The sequence below is a fragment of the Aplidium turbinatum genome, chromosome 3, assembly GCF_918807975.1.
Source record: "Aplidium turbinatum chromosome 3, kaAplTurb1.1, whole genome shotgun sequence".
Taxonomy (NCBI): Eukaryota; Metazoa; Chordata; class Ascidiacea; order Aplousobranchia; family Polyclinidae; genus Aplidium; species Aplidium turbinatum.
Window position 1 is genome coordinate 25,975,342 of NC_137474.1, and position 21,066 is coordinate 25,996,407.

Sequence of the window (21,066 nt, forward strand, 5' to 3'; positions counted from 1 at the left end):
CAAAGACAGTTAGTAAACGTTACATAGAGCATATTTAAAGAATACTTGTCGACAGTTGAAAAGTTACCAGTAAGCTGTTTTTCTTAACAAAGCCTTTGCAGTAGGCGAGATGTGAAGCAACTGTACGGGTACTTGAATTAACAAGTAACCATGAGCATGCAGTGAGCATCCAGGCTTGATGCTAATAGCGCAATGCAGGTTATAACAAGATTTATTAAACTACTATCGGTGCCAATTGCCATTTTATGATAAACACAGATTATTAACGATAAACAAAAGCCCTTCTATTGTCAGACGTATTAAAAGCCTTCGTATCCCCTTCTCTAGATATCCCTGTTTTGTTCAAACAGGAATCTTCTGACAATATTATTTTTTCATACCGATTCGGATGTAATAGAGTCCGGATATACAATTTTAAACCTATGCCTGATCGTGTTTAGAAATACAGTAATACAGCACAGAAATTTTCATTGATTTAGCACTGCTAATGCGCAATTTGGATCGAAATTAGGTAGGGAATTTTTAAAATTTAGTATTGAATTAGTATTGAAAAAGTAGGGAATTTGTTCATAAAAAATGTGTGGGAACCCTGGGTACATTCTAAACGCATTTTCAGCTCTAAATTGTGATGAAAAGTTCAGATAAAACTTTTACGGTTTGCACTTTAGAAGATTGGCTTTTTTTGCGAGCCAGATACCGTCGTCAATAGAGCCACGTTTGCCTCGCGAGCCATAGGTTCCCGACCCCTGCTATAAGTGATTACCACCAAAAATATATCTATTCAGAATTAAGAAGTGGGTGAAAAAATATTTCGTGTTTCATCATCATAATCCATCATCGGTTTGTTCCCCACTAGTGGGGGTGGCCGATTGTTTCCACGCAGCAATTGTTTTAATCCCTTTTCTCCATTTCACCCTGTCCCTTGCATCTTCCTCCTTCAGTCCGACTTTTTTAAGTTCATCCTTCACTTGTTGTTTCCATGTTCTTCTTGGACGACCGCGTTTCCTCTTCCCATCCACCTTTAGATTTAGTGCCTTTCTAAGAAAACTTCCTTCCTCGCTCCTTATCACATGTCCATACCATCTTACTCCATTTGCCCTTGCCAGTTGGTCTATGGTCTCTCTCATCTCTAGCATATCCAACAATTCTTCAGTCCTTTTTTCCTTCTCGTTTTCACCCCACACATTGCTCTCACCATTGACCTTTCCGTTCTTCTCAGGATTGCCAGTTCACTCTCTCTCAATACCCATATCTCGCTATCATATAGCATTGCAGGCCGCACACAGCTCCGATTTACTTTTCCTTTCATCCTTAGTGAAAATTTTCTGCCATGCAACATTTCCCCACATTCCCGGAACTTTGCCCAGCCCAATCTTGCCCTTGTTGTCACCGCTTTGCTTATTTTATGTTTTGCTTTGTTTATGATAAAATTTTGTGGTTAGGGAAATCACTATAATTATTATGTTTATTACTCAAAAATTGCCTACCATTTGTTAAATGCAGTTGTTTGAAGTTGTAACGTTTATTGGGGTCTGCTACTATTCCGTGAGTCTGATTCGGTGAGTTCCTAACCTCTAACCCCTAACCCTAACTCCAAACCCCTAACCCTAAAACGGCAATGATAACTAGGCTACGGTACCCGACAATTTAAAAAAAAAAATTGAAAAAATCCCCCGTTAAGGGATCGGACTCACCGAATCGGACCCACCAAATCGGACTCACCGAAACGGGCCATTCCGCGTTTATTGATGACTCTGTATTTAAATGCACTGCTTCTCAAGTAGGTGTAGAGCTAGTCATCGAGTTTTCATAGGTTGACAGTGACGCTCATACTTTGTCTTGTTGGTGAAAAAAAGATTCCGAATGCGAGGGAAGAGAAAAATGTTTCCAATACCAACGGAATGGAGAAATATTGGCTTGTGGAAGCCGGCAACCAAACATGGCCTACCGGTGTGGTAGTTTTTGGAGGCCATTTAATGACTTTAAATTTTAACATTTAACTTTAACGACGGAGATTAGAGGCCTGTTTGTTGCAGTATATACATTTAGTGAAGATATTGTTAAGTAATTTAGTAATTAGTTTGTAATTGTGCAAATGAAGTGAGTGAAACATCTTACACTACTTTAAACTAATATTTTTACAATTAATAATATTTGAATAACATTGATAAAAAAAGGAAGTCAGAGATAACTTTTCCCCACCGTCACATACAAGGAGTTGTTCCCTTAACACACGGGATCAACGACTATGTTGATATGATTTGTAGTTGATTCATGATATTTCAGACGTTGGTTTGACCATGCACTTTCACGCAGGGTTGCTGGTTGGCAAAGAAGGCCCTATGATCCACAGCGGGGGCGTGATCGGTGCCGGAGTTCCACAATTTGAATCACTTTCATTTAAAAAGTTAAAGCTGAAGATTCCTTTCTTTCGTTCTGACAGGTTATGATCTATTGTTTGTTGAATATTATTTTGGTATCTTCTGGCAACTTTAAAGTAGTCCTCGAGTATTGTCTTTGTTGCTTGCATGGTATGCTCCATATCGTCTGTATACTTGTGTTTGTAATGTTGCAGTAGAGCCGTATGTGGTGTACACTGTACACATTTCAGATAAAGGTTTTAGATGCTTTGGCCAGAGATTAAAAGTATATCCGCACATGTAAAATCGATTCACAACCACCATTGATTTCACCCAAAGTGTAATGAATCAAGTGAATCAAAGGTGGATATTTTAATCTACACATGTGACGATATTTTTAAGCTCTGTCAAACATCTAAAAGGACTTGTCTGAGATACGTGCACCATATGACTTTACTACTTTGCAGACCAAGTTGTGACAACTAGATGCGGTTGATTCGATGTCGCCGTTTCAAAGATGCTTTAGCGGATGACAGTAATCTTGCCATATCCTCCTACACCAACGGGCTGTCTTCACAGCCAGAAATAGAGCAATTGAGTTGTGATCAAAGTGCATTTTTTTCCATTTAGCCGAGAGGGTTATTTGAACATCGCACAGGCAGACTTTTTCTTGTATCTTTTGATCGAATTGCGATAATTTGTTATGATATTTTTCTAAAAATTATAGTTATGATCGACAAATGACAACAAAAATTAGCTGCTGGCAATGCTGATGATAACAGGTAATCATTAGGGTGCATCAGGACTCAGGAGCCCCGACCATGCAATTTTTATTTCTTCTATTGTTTAAATTGTTAGGCTATATGAATTAGAATGTGTGGTAAAATATTATTTAATTCTTCCAACGTTTAGGTATGCCACACAGAACATAAAGATTGATCCAGTACAGGCCGTACAGGGTTGCCACTTAGCAGATTTTATTGCAAAATTTGAGAAATTTAGCAGAATTTTAAGCTGTTTGGCAGCGAAATTTTGAGTTGGCAGAATTCTTAAGTTTGGCAGATTCATAAAACTCCTAAGATTAGTTGAATTCCATTGAATTTGTGACAAAATTGTGGTTCTATCTTGTTGTTTGTGAAGTAAATGGTGGTTATGTTTCAGTTGTAATCATTTGCTTTTAACAAAGTAACTATGAAATCTAAAAATGGAAAGTATATTAGTTCATTTTAGTAGGTTTCATTTCAGTTTATCTTAGGGGAAAACTAAGCATAATTGGTTTGGCAGATTAAAGATGATTTTGGAAGATTTTTGGACACTGTTTGGCAGAACATCAAATTTAAATCTGGCAACCCTGATCCAGTAACTGTGTGCAATTAAATTGCTAGGTGCTCAGATAAACTGTACTAAGGTAATATCGCTGATTTTCGTTGTTATATTATATAGTGCAAAACTGCAAAATAGGATAGGTTCAGGTATGGTAGATACCAGTTTCAACATCCTTTCAGCATTTTCTGTTGCTTAAAATTGCTTTTATTGTGATATCAGGTGAATTTTTAACTAACAGTGATTTTTGGGTCGTGTGTTAAGAAACAAGCTTATTTGGATCAGCTCTGCCAAGCATGCAAGGAGGCTGAGAGAGACTCGACATCATGAAAAGCACTTTCTGATATGAGTGCAAACACCAGCACAGCAGTCTTAGACGATAGTGAAAATACATGTACCTCGTCCGATCAAGCAAAGGTTGGCCAAGCCACAAAGGTAGCAGGTACACAGGCATTTATACCTCACTATATTTTACAGTCCCAAAAGCTAGTATCTCTTGCGACACGCACGAAAATGATCCCAGCTCAGCAGGTTGCATTTGAAGCTTTTACAGAAGAAGTTGGAGGTGACACATCGAAGATAGTGACATCATATTCTTCAGCGGATCGCACCAGACGAAAGGTGGGAAAAAAAATAGCAAGTTCTGTGAATGAAAAATGGAATCCACCAAAACTGTTATCCCTCCATTGGGATTCGAAGCTGCAATGCAAACTAACTTAGGCCTATATAAATGAGAAAGAGGAGCGAGTAGTTATAGCAGCTGGCACTACAAAGGAAATGAAAATTCTGAGCATCCCTAGTTAATAGATATGAACCTGCAACAGACCGTAAAATGGGTGAAATAGTTGCAAAAATTTCAGCTGATTTGATTAAACAATGGAACTGTTCGAAGTGCGTTGTAAATTTAGTGTTTGATACCACTTCAAGTAACACTGGACATATATCGGCGGCATGTATTAGCCTGCAGCAGCAGTTGGATCGACCGATTTTATGGTCTGGATGCAGGCACCACATAGGTGAAGTGGTGATCACTCATGTTTTCAATGAGCTAAAAATAGAGACATCAAAATCCCTTACTGTGATGTTGTTTGTAAGACTACGCAAAAACTGGGGAATGATTCCACATTGCTCGGCTGAAAAACTAGCTACATTGGACATATCTAATTTTGATGAAGAAGCGAAAGTATTAGTATTACAGCTGAAAGAAGATGTTCTCAGGTTATGCAGAGCGCAGGAGAAGTTTATACGTGATAACTATGTATAAAGAATTTATTCATTTGTGCTTGGGCTACCTTGATCCAAATCAACCAGTCAATTTCATGAGGCCGGGTGCTTTAAAGGCACGTTGGATGGCCAAGATCATATTTTTTCTTAAACTTTGGCATATCAAAATCATCACTCGAGTCGAAGTCGCAATTGGCCAACTTAAAATACACCAAATCACAAGTGAAATCGCCCATCTTGGTGATCATCCTTATTCTGCACAAACGGAGCCGAGGGTGTGTGAAGGTTTTCGAAGGTTACTGGAACACCAGATTATTCGGAGCCTAATTTAGCTACCCAAGACCGTAAATGTTTGTGCATTGCATGATTTTGCATCCTACCCTGCTATACAGGACGGAACCCAATCATTATGATATTCTAAATATCAATTAGTATAAAATATTGTTCCGTACACGCATACTATAGTGGTGCTAAATTCAGAGTTGTGAACTAGAACGTGACTTTTTGAGTTAAAAGAGGTTAAATTGGACAAGAGTTACCGCTCAATAACATTAGGGCCACGTGGCATACCTAAATGTTCACGAAACTTTATACCATTTTCACACACTGATTTTCTCACCCAGTCTAACAGTTTAGGCAATAGAAGAAATGCGATGTTAGTATTTTTCAAAAATATGGGGCAGCTGATGCACCCTAGTAATCATGAAATGCCATTTACTGCATCAAGGGATAACGCTTTTTTTTTACAATAAAACACGCTGCGTTGCAACAAGCAATTATAATGTGTATGTAGTGATCAAGAAATCGTCTTGATGTGCTATGTATTCTCTTTATTTATATGACTGTGGTTTTGCTGTGTAGAGACAAAAGAGACTTTGTATCGGCTGGAGCAGCAGCAGGCGTTGCAGCGGCGTTTGGTGCTCCAATAGGAGGAGTTCTCTTCAGCCTAGAGGAAGGGTGTTCATTTTGGAGCCAATCTCTCACATGGAAGACGGTAATAACTCTACATTTATATTTTTATGGTGAAAATGTAACGATTGTTTGGGAATATAAATGATACACCTAGAAACATGACATTTTGAACACGGCTGAGATATACGACAATTTAGCAATTATTTTGTAGTCAAGACTGTTTGACATTTGTTTGCTAACAACCAACAACAACCTCGCCCAACCAACAACAACCTCGCCCTCTTATAAGATCCTAAGGGCGCACCGAGCTTCCACTCCGGTCGTTGGAACACTGGCACGAACCCACGACAAGTGATGACCCCGATGATCGCCAGCCGGACAGACGTGTGCTAGAGAAGTTCCCAAGGTCTCAACACCGACCCTCGCTAATCACGGCCCCCTTGCTTGCCACACTAATTCCGAGCAAGCCTGTCAAGCGATGGAACTTCAGAAAGGCCGATTGGGAATACTACAGCTTACTCACAAACGAAGTTACGCAGTACCTCCCATCCCCACACACCATCAAAGTGGATGAAGCCTACCAGGACTTCTGTGATGCAATCATATCTGCGGCAAAAGACTCCATCCGCGAGGTCGACGGAAAAACTACATACCTTGCTGGGATGTGGAGTGCGACAGGCTCTACCGCGACTTCCTCCGTTCCCCCCAGGGCACCACCACCACCAACTCAGCAACAGCCCTGCTGGCAAGATTGGATTCAAAGAGGAAGAAGCGCTGGACAGAAGCCATAGACTCAATCGACTTCACGCACTCCAGCCGCACAGCATGGAGTACACTCAACAACCTCACTGGCAGATCACGTGCCTCTCGTCGCCAATGCCCCATTTCAGCAAATGCCATCGCCTCACAACTTGTGAAAAATGGAGTGCACAGAACGAGAGACCGTGAATCGGACAAGTCCGTCCTCAAGGAAATGACGGACCTCTGGAAGGTCCCAACACCTGTCGAGGGCAACATCTCTGGTGAGTTCACCCCAGAAGAATTTGCCTCCGCCCTCCAGCACCTAAAGCCAGGCAAATCCCCGGGCCTTGACCACCTATGCCCGGAACTAATACTCCAAGCTGCCCCCTGTATGAGGTCCTGGTTAAAAGACTTCCTTTCCTGCTGCTTGCGTCACCTGCGCATCCCAAGAATCTGGAGAAGAGCCCTAGTGGTTGCAGTCCCAAAGCCGAAGAAGCCCCCAGGGGATCCGAAGAGCTACTGCCCCATCTCTCTGCTCTGTATCCCCTTCAAGATACTCGAGAGACTTATCTACGCCCGTGTCGAACCAATAATAGATCCTCAGCTCCCTCGGGAACAAGCCGGCTTTCGCCACGGAAGATCAACCGTAGACCAGGTCACTCTAATGACCCAAGACATCGAGGACAGCTTCTCGGCAAAAAAGAAGGCTGGCACCGTGTTTGTCGATCTCACGGCTGCCTACGACACTGTATGGCACAGCGGCCTTACCTGCAAACTACTTTGTCTCCTTCCTGACAGGCACATGGTCCATATGATTATGGAACTTGTACAAAACCGCAGCTTTACCCTTTCCACCGGTAGCAGCCGACAAAGTAGACTACGTCGACTCAGGAACGGCTTCCCACAGGGCTCTGTCCTGGCTCCCCTCCTCTTTAACACTTACATCTATGACTTGCCTGACACCATCTCCAGGAAGTATGCTTACGCAGACGATCTGGTTCTCCTGCATCCAGCCGGAGATTGGCAGTCAATGGAGAACCTAAGCCAGGACATGTCAACTATATCAACATATCTCCAGAAATGGAAGCTACAGCTCAGCAAGTCAAAGACAGTGTCGGCGGCCTTCCATCTAAACAACAAGGAAGCAAAACGTGAGATCAACATTACCACCGATGATGAACACCTCCCCTACTGCGCCGAACCCACCTACCTAGGCGTAACCCTGGACAGGTCACTCACGTACCGACGACATCTGGAGTCACTGCGCAAAAAACTATCTGCGTGCGTTGCACTTTTGAGGCGGCTGGCGGGTTCCGGCTGGGGAGCTGATGCGAAAACCCTTTGCATAGCTACATTGGCCCTCGTCCATTCTACCGCTGAGTACTGCGCACCGGTGTGGTGCCGCAGCTCTCACACCCGCCACATTGACACCGCCATCAATGACGCACTACGCACTGTGACTGGATGCCTGTGTCCCACTCCAACGAACTGCCTTCCCATCCTTGCAGGCATCCAACCTGCTGAGCTTCACCGTAAAGGAGCCATGATTTCCCTTGCTCGTCGCGCACTGGACCCCGACCACCTCTTCCACAGTACACTCCAGCGCCTACCTGGAGGACAGCAGCGACTGAAATCAAGACGCCCATTTGCACCCGCCGCACGACAGCTTCTGAACAACGTTGAAGATCTTGGAATAAGTGCGGCACACTGGACAAACTACACATGGAACATGGAGTGGCAAAACAACACCTCCCGACTCCGTGATTTCCTACCCGACGTCAACCCCCATCCTCCGGGAATGTCCCTCGCAAGACTTGCGTGGGTCCGGCTTAACTGCCTACGAACCGGCGTCGGTCGCTTTCGTTCAGACATGTGCAGATGGGGCCTGGCTCCCTCACCGGGATGCGAGTGTGGCGCCACAGACCAGACAGTAGATCATGTCGTCCATGACTGCCCTATCCATCAACCACCACATGGAACGCTTGGACTGAAGGCCCTGGATGACGAGACTGTCGAGTGGCTGATGACATCATGCCCAAACATATAGTCCGGAAGAACAGCTCATACGACGAAGAAGAAGATTTGTTTGCTAATCTGTTTTGACACCGTCATATCTGTTTCAGATTTGTTGATCGCTTTTGAACACAAAGGCTGACATGCTCACCATTTGACACTCTGACAATAATATTTTCCACCATGAATTATTTATAACATTGAAATCATGCTTAAACTGAATGTTGATAAAATGTTAAATTGTCATGACCATATTTTAAATGCCATGCCTGTTGCAACATCATCATAATCCATCGTCGGTTTGTTCCCCACTAGTGGGGGTGGCCGATTGGTTCCGCGCAGCAATTGTTTTAATCCCTTTTCTCCATTTCACCCTGTCCTTTGCATCTTCCTCCTTCAGTCCGACTTTTTTAAATTCATCCTTCACTTGTTGTTTCCACGTTCTTCTTGGACGACCGCGTTTCCTCTTTCCATCCACCTTTAGATCTAGCGCCTTTCTAAGAAAACTTCCTTCCTCCCTCCTTATCACATGTCCATACCATCTTACTCCATTTGCCCTTGCCAGTTGGTTTATGGTCTCTCTCATCATCATGAAATACAACATAAAAGTTGTATTTCATTTTGATGTAACAAAGTTACATGCAATATGTAAAGATTGACTGTGACCAAATAATCGCCACAGGCGCACAACTTGTCTTTGCACCTGGTTGATTGTGTGGGTGATGGCGTCCAAACACACCGAACGATGTCAGATTGAAAGCAAAATGTATCGGTCTTGGTTTGTGAAGAAATGGTTTAATTTCAGGTGTAAAATATTTAGTTCATAATCCCCTAGACAACAGACTTCAGGTGTAAATAGGTCTTCGTGTTAGCAGCCAACTCAGAATACAACTTTAGAGGTTAATTGAGCTATGAATAGTAAATAATTGAGCTATGTTATGGCAATGAATAACATGTGCAAAATAAGGATATGTATTTTCCGAGATGCCTAATGCTTAATTAATATCACAATTAAATAAGTTAAAGTTAAAAACTTTGCATACTCGTAATCGAACCGTTGCTGTCTCGGATTATCCACAGCTTGCTTCCACCAATAGCAAGTGATCCATGTGACGTCGGCCAGCATTGTGGCCCATACTGCGCTGGGAACACCTGTGTGAACTTTAAAATAGATTGTTACCATATGTCTAGCTAAGCACAGGAACAACTGTGTTTCCTCTGATGTTTTATTTTTCATCTCATCCATGATTGATAGTAGTGAATTTTTTTTTATTTAGTTATTTTGCACCATGACATCAACCTTCACTCTTAACTTCTTTTTGTCGGGAACTCGCAACAATTCTTGGGGGACCTTTTCTCAGAATGGTCTCTTGACCTTTGGAGTATTTGAGGTACCGTACATGGAATGTTGTAAGTTTGTTTGATTGCTTGTAAGCATAATACTGAGCCGACAACCAAGTCTTTTGCTGCTACAACCTTGAAGTATTTTCTAGTTTATAGCCTATTGAATTAATATTAACTCTCTGAATCTAAAAGGATTAAGCTTCAGATAGATTTTTTTGTTCTAATTTTATTATTTGATTGGATGTAAGCAATTGATATTTGGGCTGAGAACCACTTAATCAGCCGCCTTTCCCATAGTGTCAGGAAACAGATGCAGATTGCCATTTGTGGACAGCTGTTGACCTCCTTATCTTCATCTTGATCGGCTTCGGAGGTGGATTGTTCGGGATGCTCTTCAACTTCATCAACACCAAGATCACTCTCTTCAGACTTCGTTATTTGTTTAGAAAATCTAAAATAGCCAGGTGATTTTTGGAACTTTTCTTCAATAATTTGGTATCACACAAACAATACAAAAGAAATGTTAGTCCTGGGTATGACGTTAAATTGCATCCTTGATGTCAGGGGGGGAGGTAGCACCTTACTCCAGGTCTAGGCCCGATGGCACCGGAACACATCCCTCTGGTAGTTCTGGCTCTCACTTCTGACAATGATGTCTGTGTGCAGAGGAATCCGGTCAGCATATTTGTAAAACCTACTGTTATTCGGCACCATAAGGTAGAATTGACCGACCCGAAAGCAGGAAACCGTTCACGCCTCTCAAGAGGAGAAAATTTCTCTTTGACGTCATTTCATTATGATACTACAATCTCACTTCAACTGTGTGCCACTCTTGCGAAAAAAACACTACAGCAGGCTTGTGAGTTGTGAGATGACAGAAAAATAACTTTTTACAGCATAAGTAACTCGTTGAGGAGATTTTAATTAAAGTTCAGACTTTTTTTACTGTATTTTTAAGCAAGATAGATGTCATCTTGAGCTGTCTGCAATGTTATTTTTTCACTAAACTGATTTTTTTTCCTTCATCTAGAACTAGGCACAGTTTACCCATAAGAAAATTTATGATGATAGAGTAATCTTGATCACCGTGATGAAAGGTACCAGCAGGTAAGCGAAAAAATGACAAGTTGTTTATTGCATAGCCTACTAGCTAAATGTTATTCTAAATTATGATGAAAACGATCATACGAAATAGGCTACCCAGTCTAAATTTGAAAGTATTTGTTGCTTACCTAGTAAGTTCCTTTCGTGGTATAAAAGTAATCAGTCATTGAAAAAAGTCATTCTGGTGTTGGCTGATGTTGCAGTTAGCTCTAATTGTAATTTGGTCCAAAATGTTTCAAAATTGCAATTACATTACACAACAACAAGACTTTTCAATTATAATTACATTCAATTACAATGGATCCAACTCTGCTCTTGGTCACATTTTGCTGTGAGCATAAAATCTTCATTTATGTGCAGGCTATCCCCATTGATTACACATTGATTTGTTTTGCAGAATTATTTTTGGATTTATCGGACTCATGGTGATTCTTTTGCCGCTTAAATTTCAAGTGTCAATACTTTCAACTCCATCAATGTGAAGTCCACGATAAAGAAGTTGAACTACATAATCCTTGTTATTGTCTATTACTGTTATGAATGATTCGATTATAAATGCCATTATTTCTAATATAAATGATTATCTCAAAATTTTCATGTTAATTTTTTATTTCGTTTGATCAGGTGATATCTATCAGAATCAATGGCCTACACTAGGCCTACTCTGGTATAGGCTACTACAATATTTCAAAAGTATACTATAGCCTATGTGACGCGATGTTGTAGTCTTGACATCAATTATGCAAACTTAGACATTGACTTATGAATTGATTTCATAAAAACATAAGCTTAACTTACATTACATTTGTAATATGATCATGAGACAGATTAATGAAAGAGAGTTTGTTTGCAAAAAAACTATTTGTTGTGAATAACTGTCATCGCAGGCCTAGAGATTTGGTCAACAACAGCCATGTAAACTATCAAGTACTGTATACAGTAATTACAATTCAACTAAATCTTTTTTGTGTACACTTTGCAACGTTTCTAATTCTATTCGCATTAAAGTGTTGTGCTTTCACCGGATTTTCAGCATTTACCATTTACATTATCTGTGCTAATAGTAGCCTACACACAAATGTACAGTCAACTGCTAACATACAAATTTGCTATTTTATTTGTATTGGCTTTTTCATCTTTCCAATTTGCTATTAATACTGTAAATAAAATCGAATTTCATTGGTCATTGGAAGTCTTTTATTTTGTGGCAGGGTTGAGAAAAACCCGGGTTTTTTTAAAAAAGCCCAACCCGCCCGTTTTTTTTTTTAAAAAAACCCGGGTTTTTTGGGTTTTATTGGGTTTTTTTAAAAAAGATGCAAAAAAAGGTAGATTCATGCTTATTTCACCTCAAAACTACATTTTACGAATGAAGTGCCTTTCACTCACAGTACATGCTTGCATAACTCAATAAGATAATGCACTAGGGCTGTTGTTGCTTGAATGTTGCACCATCCATTAATTTCAAGATCAAGTTGGATGTTGCATCATCCACTGATTTCTATACCAAGTTGATGCTACCGTGGTAGAAATCACATTATTGCATCATTTGTTTAGATTTGAAGGCAAGGAGCATTTATGCCATCATGTTTAAATATTTTTTATCATTTAAATATATATTATATATAGTAATGGATGAGCAATTGAGCGATTGCGTGGCCATTTAGGCAAATGCTCTGAAACAGCCATGCGTTAGAATCCAGAATCTGTAATTGGTAAATAGCCTCCTAAATTGTATTTCACATCATATATACAGACTACAGTAGAGTAGTACTTTCACCAGTTTAACTATAAGGCCTTCTTGCATGAATGAGTTTTAATGTCCGCCCCGATAGCTCAATTGGTTAGCGCGTCACTTCTGGAACGAAGAAGCTTCAAGATCAAGCGGCGCTGGTTCGACTCTCGGGGTGTGCGCTTGAGCAACGCATGTTAAGGACTGCTCTCCATTCAGCGGCATCTAATGGATGGAATAGTTCCCCGGCAACAAGACTTCAACAATCGGAAACTTCACTCTGTCAATCTCGGTGACCGGGCCTGCGTCAGTGATTCAAAGCCTCTACAAGTATGCAAAACTGCCAGGATTAAGCTCTGCATTGAAGCTTTCCCAGTCTGAGGATAAAAATTCAATCAATCAATCAATGTAGTATACATACACAAAGTGGCATTACTTGATTTTTGTGTACTGTACAATATCCACTGCGTTTTCAGTTTATTCTTGGAAATTTTCTTCATAATCACATCCTTAAGTCCTAATTTAAAGTTTGTTTTAAGTGCCTTGTGTTTTTGTTCATTTTTTTTTAATTTTCTAATAAAAACTGGACAAATATGATGCTCTGGGTTTTTTTATGGGTTTTTTTGGTTTTTTTTAAGTGGGTTTTTTCAAAAAAACCCACCCGGGTTTTTTTGGGTCGGGTAAAATACCGACAACCCTGTTTTGTGGTATGGTCTTTCTCCACAAGAATTTTGCATTTAAGGTAGGCTAACGTGTGAATGAAGAGTTGAATCTACCTAAAAGCAAATAAAGAACCATGGTTATTTCAAATGAATGTGAAGAGTGAAGGCTTATCCAGAAATTGCAATGTGACAGTCTTGGTGTTGGCCAGAGGCCGCAAAGTTTATTTCAGCATAAGTACCGAACGAACTACCTGCATCCTAGCAGGCAACCAACCTGCTGAGCTACGTCGTGAAGGAGCCACAATTTCTCTCACTCGCCGCACCCTGGACCCCGACCATCCTCTCCACGCAACACTCAAGCAACCACCACCTACAAAGCAGTGACTGAAATCGAGACGCCCCTTTGTGCCTGGCGCACAACAACTGCTTAAGAACTTGGTTAAGTGCGGAACACTGGACCAACCACATGTGGAACACAGAGTAGCAAAACCACACCTCCATGCTCCGTGACTTCATAGCCAATCCCCGTCCACCAGGGATGTCCCTCGCAAGGCTTGCGTGGGTCTGGCTTAACCGCCTGCGAACTGGCGTCGGCCGCTTTCGTTCGGACATGCACAAGTGGGGCCTGGCTCCTCCATCAGAATGCGAGTGTGGTGCCACAGAACAGACCGTGGACCATGTCATTAACCACTTCCCAACCCACCGGCCTCCACACGGTGCACATGGACTGAGGACCCTGGACGACGAGACTGTCTGGCTGAGTGTTGTTAACTTCTTTAACTTCTTCTTCATCAGCCACTTGGCTGAGTGTTTGTAATTACTAGCCCTGCAATCCTGCATTGAGCATTTTGTTTTGCATTTGCTACAATCTATTCTTGGAATATTGCCAAATTTATATAAGTTAGGTATAAGGCAGTGGCTATTTGACCGGCTCTAGTCTTTTAATCTAAAACACTATTTGATCGGTCATGACGTATTTTTTCTTTCAATCTTCTCTTTCAAAGCAAAAAACGAGAGGAGAAAAAAAAGTGCATATATAAGTTCTAAATTCGACAATTTTATTCAACTGGATCAGTGGTGCGTACGATATTTCTCGGGTTGGTGTTCCCGAGGGAATGAGTTTGATACTACCCGGAAGCGCTATTTTTTTAACTAAATTTTGACCCGAAGTGACTCGATCGTTAGGCTGCTGCATTCTGTGGTCAATTTTTAATAGGCCTATTATATTTTCATAGCCCAAAAAGAGGACACGTTTCACCATCAAGTAAAATGCAAGTAGAATTTTACGTTTGGACAATCTTTTACATCCTTTGGATAGTTGTAAGCTTATGCAGCAAAAGTTACAACATAAAAACAAGATAAATTTATATGCCAGATTTGGCCTATGAATCTTTTGCAGCCCCCTTACACGACCTGATTTGTTAGCCTACATTCTGCAACACGTTTCCAGATGTTTCCAACTTTTGATTACTGCCTGAGTAAATTTTTTTAAAATTATATTTTAATACCTTTTGCTCTCTTCCCCAAGTGACACAATGAGTTTCAGCATCATAAGGGTTGGTAAAACGAAGAAAATTTAATCTATAAGATTTCAGTCAGACTGGTAACAAGACTTGCTAACAAGGACTTTTTAACAGTCTGCTTGAACGTCTGTTAATATTATACCATAGATACTTCACCACATTCAATTTATGTGATTCTGAAGACAGCTCCTGAAGAGAATCAAACGAAAACTTGCTGCTTCGAGCTATGAACAATCTTTTACTTGCTATTGTTAACTTTTGTAGCCTATTATCAATCAACTTTTCAAAAGCATCACTTGAGTTGCTCAGAGTTTGGAATCTACAAACAAGCAGCTAGGAGTCTCTAGGTAGAAGGACACCTCTTGTTAAATTTTCACCCAGTAGAATCATAGTTATTACTGCCACATCCCTGTTTGCTCTTGGGAATGAGGGCTTCTGAAAATTTTCATGCAGAAGATGTGTTTCTTTTTTTTCACTGGTCCATAAACTATAAAGTTTGTCAGGTTCAACTTTCATTAACTGTGGGCATTCTTTATTCATTTCTGACCATTTGCGTGCAAGTTCTTTACACCATGGATGTTCAGGACTTTTCACTCTACCAAGAACAATATCCTACTCTGCACTAACGATTACCTCCAGCCCAAGTTCTTCCTCCAAACGTTTAGCAGCATTCTTGTGAATTCCACTGTTATTAGCATATGTATCACTTACCAATGCAACTATATTTTTCTTAGGTCCCATACGCTGAGCAACTATCAAGTGATGCTTTTGCTTAAGATTCACCAAAAGAATCTCTGAGGTTTGGCACACTCAAGATTTTTCCTTCTTCAAATTGTAGTGTCCCAAACTTTGATACTGTCAAAGTGTCATAAGCCTGACCTGGCTGCGAACCCAGCATATCTCAAGAAAAGAGTTTGCCACTCAATGAAGAACATAATGTTATGTACATGCTCTCGAAATTGGTTCATGTAGGTAGGCTTAAGTAGTAGGCTACTCTAAATTGATTCTTTTCTTGTCGATATTGCGATTTAAAATTCATCAAGACTTGTACCACTAGCCTTCGATACAGTAGCATCTATAGCAGTTTGACTATTTGACATCGAAGGATGAACAGCTGTCGTGCTAATGTTTCCATTGGCTATAGGCTACTTGTTTTTGGGAATGCCAATACAATTGTTTCTCAGTTAGTTGATGGCCTGCATTCTGTAACATAGTCGTCACGACTGTTATCAGTCGAATCTCTATTCTTCTCTCATGAATATTTCAACGGCCTCATCTCCAATCTTGTTACCATGCATCAAGTTACAAAGCTGACAAGTTTGAAGCAGTAACATTGTGTAGCATTGCATATCATTGTTTTTGTATGTAAAGCTCGACCGATATATCGGTCGGCCGATATCAGGTGTAGCCGATATATCGTATCGGCTATTTTTCGCCGATAAACATCGGCCAGCAAAAGCACACTCAAAACTAGCCATGCATGCCTTTAGAAGAAACACAAGTTTCTCAAACGTGCTTGCATAGCACAAACAATTGCTGTGAGAATATAATTTCCCGCCCATTCTAGTGCGAGCATCTAGAAAATGTTAATACTGTAGGCCTATCCCTTAGCTTCAATTCAAGCAGGAAAAATTTCGAGTTTTACGTTGCTTCAACGATTGATGACATTGAATCAGTGTAACAAAGGTGAATTTTTCGCTAAGAATCGATGGGAGTGCGGGTGTACTTCTACACTAACCACGCACAGCTTATTTCAAGTCTTACGTCACAATGCCTGGCTTTGACCTCCGAGTGATATTGATAAGGCAAGATTCGTTACAAAATGAGATCATACGAGTAGGCTATCGCAGCAAGATGCAGCAAAATTTGTCAAGTTTTGGTATTACAGTAAGAAAGAAAAGGTCCAGGGAAAATTAACTTTTGTTCACATGACACGCAAAAATAAACCCAAAGAAAAAATCCTAGTGAAACTTTGCACAGAAGAAAATAGTAGCGTCATTGTAGAAGTTGCAAAAATAAAGAAAAAATCCTGGTGAAACTTTGCACAGAAGAAAATAGTAGGGTCATTGTAGAAGTTGCAAAAATAAATCCAAAGAAAAAAGCCTAGTGAAACTTTGCACAGAAGAAAATAGTACTAGTAGCGTCATTATAGAAGTTTTCCGATTCGTGCCCAGAGCATTGTGATGCAAGAAGCCACACGACCTCTTTCGATGGAAGTTATGCGGCGTAATTAAGCAAGCAACCACCTGCGCCGAGTCCCGGGCGGGTGGGCCGCGCCCGCCGGACATTTCAGGAATTAAAAAAAAAAATTAATTCAATTTTAAGTCCAAAAATTTCTGTAACCATCTGCCACCTTCTAATACTAGCCTACTTACCTTATTCGCAAGGTTTTGTCGCCATATGATAGGCCCTACTAGACCTACTAATTAAGCGATTAGTTTTCGTCAATTATTGCCATGTTACATTCATGCAACGTTAAACAATGTTGATTCGCCGTTAAACGAGCAAAAGTGTCCAGCCGCGCCGTTTGTCTCCACTCTGCCACTCGTAAGCCCAGTGCTATAAATCAAGTAAATTGCGCAAACCTGTGAGGAACTTCATTCGCAGCAAAAGTCTGACCGCAATTTCCACTGCTGTTACATCGTTTTAACATCGCCAGATGTTAAATCGGTGTAAAAACTGTAGCATTGTTCTTCAAAGGAGTAATTTTCTCTCAAACGACGTCATCAATTAACTCTGCTGCTAAAATGCTCTATGTTGTCGTCTCAACCATCACACTTGCGTCTGTTACGTCACTGATATTAAACTGTGCACTACTGAACAGTGCACACGTGTTGGTTTGGCCGGATGAAACCGTTGGTTGTCACTCATTAGTTGCAATTCAGCTCCTTCGTTAACTGTTCTATTGTAGATTCAATGTAAGCTCGGTTCAATAGCGCAGTTTATCGCTAGATATTTGCAATTTATAGTAGTAGGAACTAGGAAGCCTAGATCTTGGACCTTGGTGGCAGGAAAACAACAGTGGAGTTCTACATTATTATTGGTGATAACGACGTGACGTGACAGTAGGCTATGTGTTCGCCCGCCCAGCTATTTTGAAAACTCGGCGCCTATGACAGCAACCAATGCATAAACTTTCTTGGACTGGTTTGTTGCTTAATAACCTTGTTGGTAACAAATTTTTCGTAATTGATATATATCGGTATCGGCCTAAAAATTTCATAAATATCGGTATCGGCCTGAAAAAGTGATATCGGTCGAGCTTTGTATGTATATTTTAGTAATGGTTAACTGTAATTTATTTTCTGAGCTTTATTTTCATGCATGAAATATAGTTTGTTTTGAAAAACGGTAGTGTCGATATTGCAGCTACAGTTTCTCTTTCAGAGTGAGTGTTTTTCCTTTTTGCTCAGTTCAATTGTTTTCACTTTTGCAATTTGACCGGGATTGGAAGTAGCAATAACGTAATGTAGCCTACTAATTTTACTGTCTTACAGAGTAATAAGCTAATCTCTTGCCTTTTAATAGATCTTTATTGTACAAGTTCAAATTTTAGGATGACTTTTATGACTTCACCATGATGTTAGAAATAAATCTGAGGTCATTTTCTGTCAGACTAGACCCATTGATAAATTTCAAAAGATGTGTATAGGTCGCTTAAAATAAGCAAAATACCTTTTCACTTCTAGTGGCGCTAAGTGCTGTTTCTTAATCTCCCCACACTTCTCAAAATCATGCCAAATATCCAAAAGTTTATTTTTACTTGTAAGCCATCTGTAAGACTTGAGATAAAAATGTTTTTAGTTGAAATAAAGTTTCACCGTGAGGATCATGGCTTAACAGGCCAGAAATTGGTAGCTTTGGTAAAAGTAGAAATCTTGAGGCCTCTTAAGGCAGGGTTTTCCATCATCTGAGGGCAAAATGGGGTCATTTTCGGATTTCTCTTAGTTAAAACCATGGGAAACAAGGTGAGAAGCTTAAGAAAATGAAAATCTTTGAACAAGTCTATTCACCCATTGATGTTATTTGTCCTCAGGTTTGTTGAAGCTCTTTTTGTCGGGTTGATCACCACGTTGGTAGCCTTCCTTGCCCCGGTATGGGTGGGCCAGTGCAAGCTCTTGGTGAGTGATGGCTGATGCTTCAGGTTAAGTTCAGGTTAACACCTATTACCGATATTTGAGTAGAGAGACAATGCTTTTGTGGGGCATCGACCAACTGTGACTGGCAAAGTACAGAGTGCGTTGATGAAACAATTTTAAGAATGTTTGCAACACAGGAAGTTGCAAATAAATTGGCGTAGCATTTCGTCAAACGATTTCTGATTTGTGAGATTATTATATTCTGTAGAACCCAGTCCCGCCAAACGCCACCCAAATGACGTCATCAATATTGACATCATCCGATGACGAAGTGCGACAGTTCTTATGTCCCAATGGTTCCTACAATGACATGGCAACGTTGTTCTTCAACGGCCAGGAGACGGCCATCAAGCAACTCTTCCATCACTCAGGTGAGCCGCAACCAGAGGTGGGTAGTAGCGCGCTACTTTTCTGGTAAAAGTAGCGGTAGCAGCGCTACTTTTTAGTTGGAATAGCGGCGCTATTTATATTTCAAAGTAGCAGTAGCGTGAGAGGCGCTACTTTTTTCAGTCGCACTCCCGCTACTCGCTACTTTTTAATTTAAATTGAAAAAAATGCTTGTTTTTTTTGCAGTACTGGCGTGGTCAAGCAGCTATATAATCGGCTTGGTTGCAAAGTTTCGGTCTTTTCTAGCTAACGTCAACTTCTTCCTCGAATATCTCCGTGTGATGAAGCCTATCTGCCAGGCTTTAGACATTCTCCAGGGCGAGTCCAAGGCATATTACGGAGTCTTGCTTTCCAACTATCACAATTTGCGGGAAGAAGTTGACCGAGATCAGTGATCTTGTGACCTGTGAGGAGTTGAAAGTGGAAGTCCTTGAAGGGGTGAAGAAACGATTCAACAAGTGCTTCAACAACATGCGTTATGGCATTACAACATGAAATGCGTTATGGCATCATGTCTTTATCCCTCCTTCAAGACGTCGTGGCTACAATTTCTGCACTACGTTTCCACGGATGATGCTGACGCACTGCGAGAAAAAGTCAAGACAGATGTAATTGGACTGTTGCGGGGACATCAAGCCAGGATGATACCGAGAAGAGTGACACCGTCACACCGACTCCGAAGATGTATTTTTAGAGTGTTTGCACCATCCCGTGAAACGTCGGTGCAGAAGGAAGCAACATTTGTTGACGCCTTTTTTTCGGACAAGAGCAAGTGCTTGAGCTTTTCGAATACCGAGTCAAAACATCTGTTTATTAAATACAACACCCCCATTCCTTCCAGTGCTGCGGTGGAGAGACTTTTCTCTGTTGGAAAAGATGTGCTTAAGCGGAAGCGGGCAGGACTTAATGACTTTCATTTTGAAATGCTCGTGTTTTTGAAAGATGCGTAACAATCAATTTCCCTTAGAATGTGTTTTCTATAACGACGTTAAAATGACAGCGTAAACGAACGATAACATTCGTTTTCAATGTCATTTTTGCATCACTAGGGACTAGTGTGATTTTAGACATTATTTTCTAGTGTTATTTTAGACAAAAGTAGCGGAAGAGTAGCGGTAGCGAGTAGCGCGCTACTTTTGTAAATTGGTAGCGGTAGCACGCGCTACTTTGGCCCAAGTAGCGGTAACGGGTAGCGCGCTACTTTAAAAGTAGCGGGTGCCCACCTCTGGCCGCAACACTGCTTACCACTCATGTTGAGTGCACAAGGACCCACAGTGGGACCATAGAATGCATCGCAGTTTGAATGTTTCCAACCAATTCCTTTCCTGGTTCAATGTGTTATTTTTATCCAGGTGAGTTCTCTCTCCTCACTCTTGGCGTGTTCTTTGTCTTGTTCTTCTTGTTATCGTGCTGGACTTATGGAGCGTGCGTGCCAAGCGGCTTGTTTGTGCCCTGTATTTTGTGTGGTGCGGCCTATGGAAGGTTCGTTGCAACTTTACTAGACAGGTAACTCCGCTCATTATCTTTTTGATTTTTTTTATGGAGTCGATATCGTTGTGATGTAATAATGTGCATTTTGATATAGTGTTGTATGCATCGTAGATA

The 21,066-nt window shown here is 40.8% G+C and overlaps 1 protein-coding gene across 2 annotated transcripts in view; it reads left to right on the forward strand.

Annotated features, from left to right (window-relative positions):
* The window catches only part of LOC145767597 (H(+)/Cl(-) exchange transporter 6-like), a 155,169-nt gene that overhangs the window by 103,209 nt on the left and 30,894 nt on the right, over positions 1-21,066 (forward strand). Inside the window, exons 7-13 of one of the 2 annotated variants that reach the window (XM_082579447.1) lie at positions 2,317-2,443; positions 5,769-5,901; positions 9,851-9,964; positions 10,215-10,381; positions 18,972-19,056; positions 19,283-19,445; positions 20,814-20,967. In XM_082579447.1, coding sequence (XP_082435573.1) covers positions 2,317-2,443; positions 5,769-5,901; positions 9,851-9,964; positions 10,215-10,381; positions 18,972-19,056; positions 19,283-19,445; positions 20,814-20,967 — 943 coding nt within the window. The remainder of the gene's footprint in view (positions 1-2,316; positions 2,444-5,768; positions 5,902-9,850; positions 9,965-10,214; positions 10,382-18,971; positions 19,057-19,282; positions 19,446-20,813; positions 20,968-21,066) is intronic. The other variant, XM_082579448.1, reaches the window with a different exon arrangement.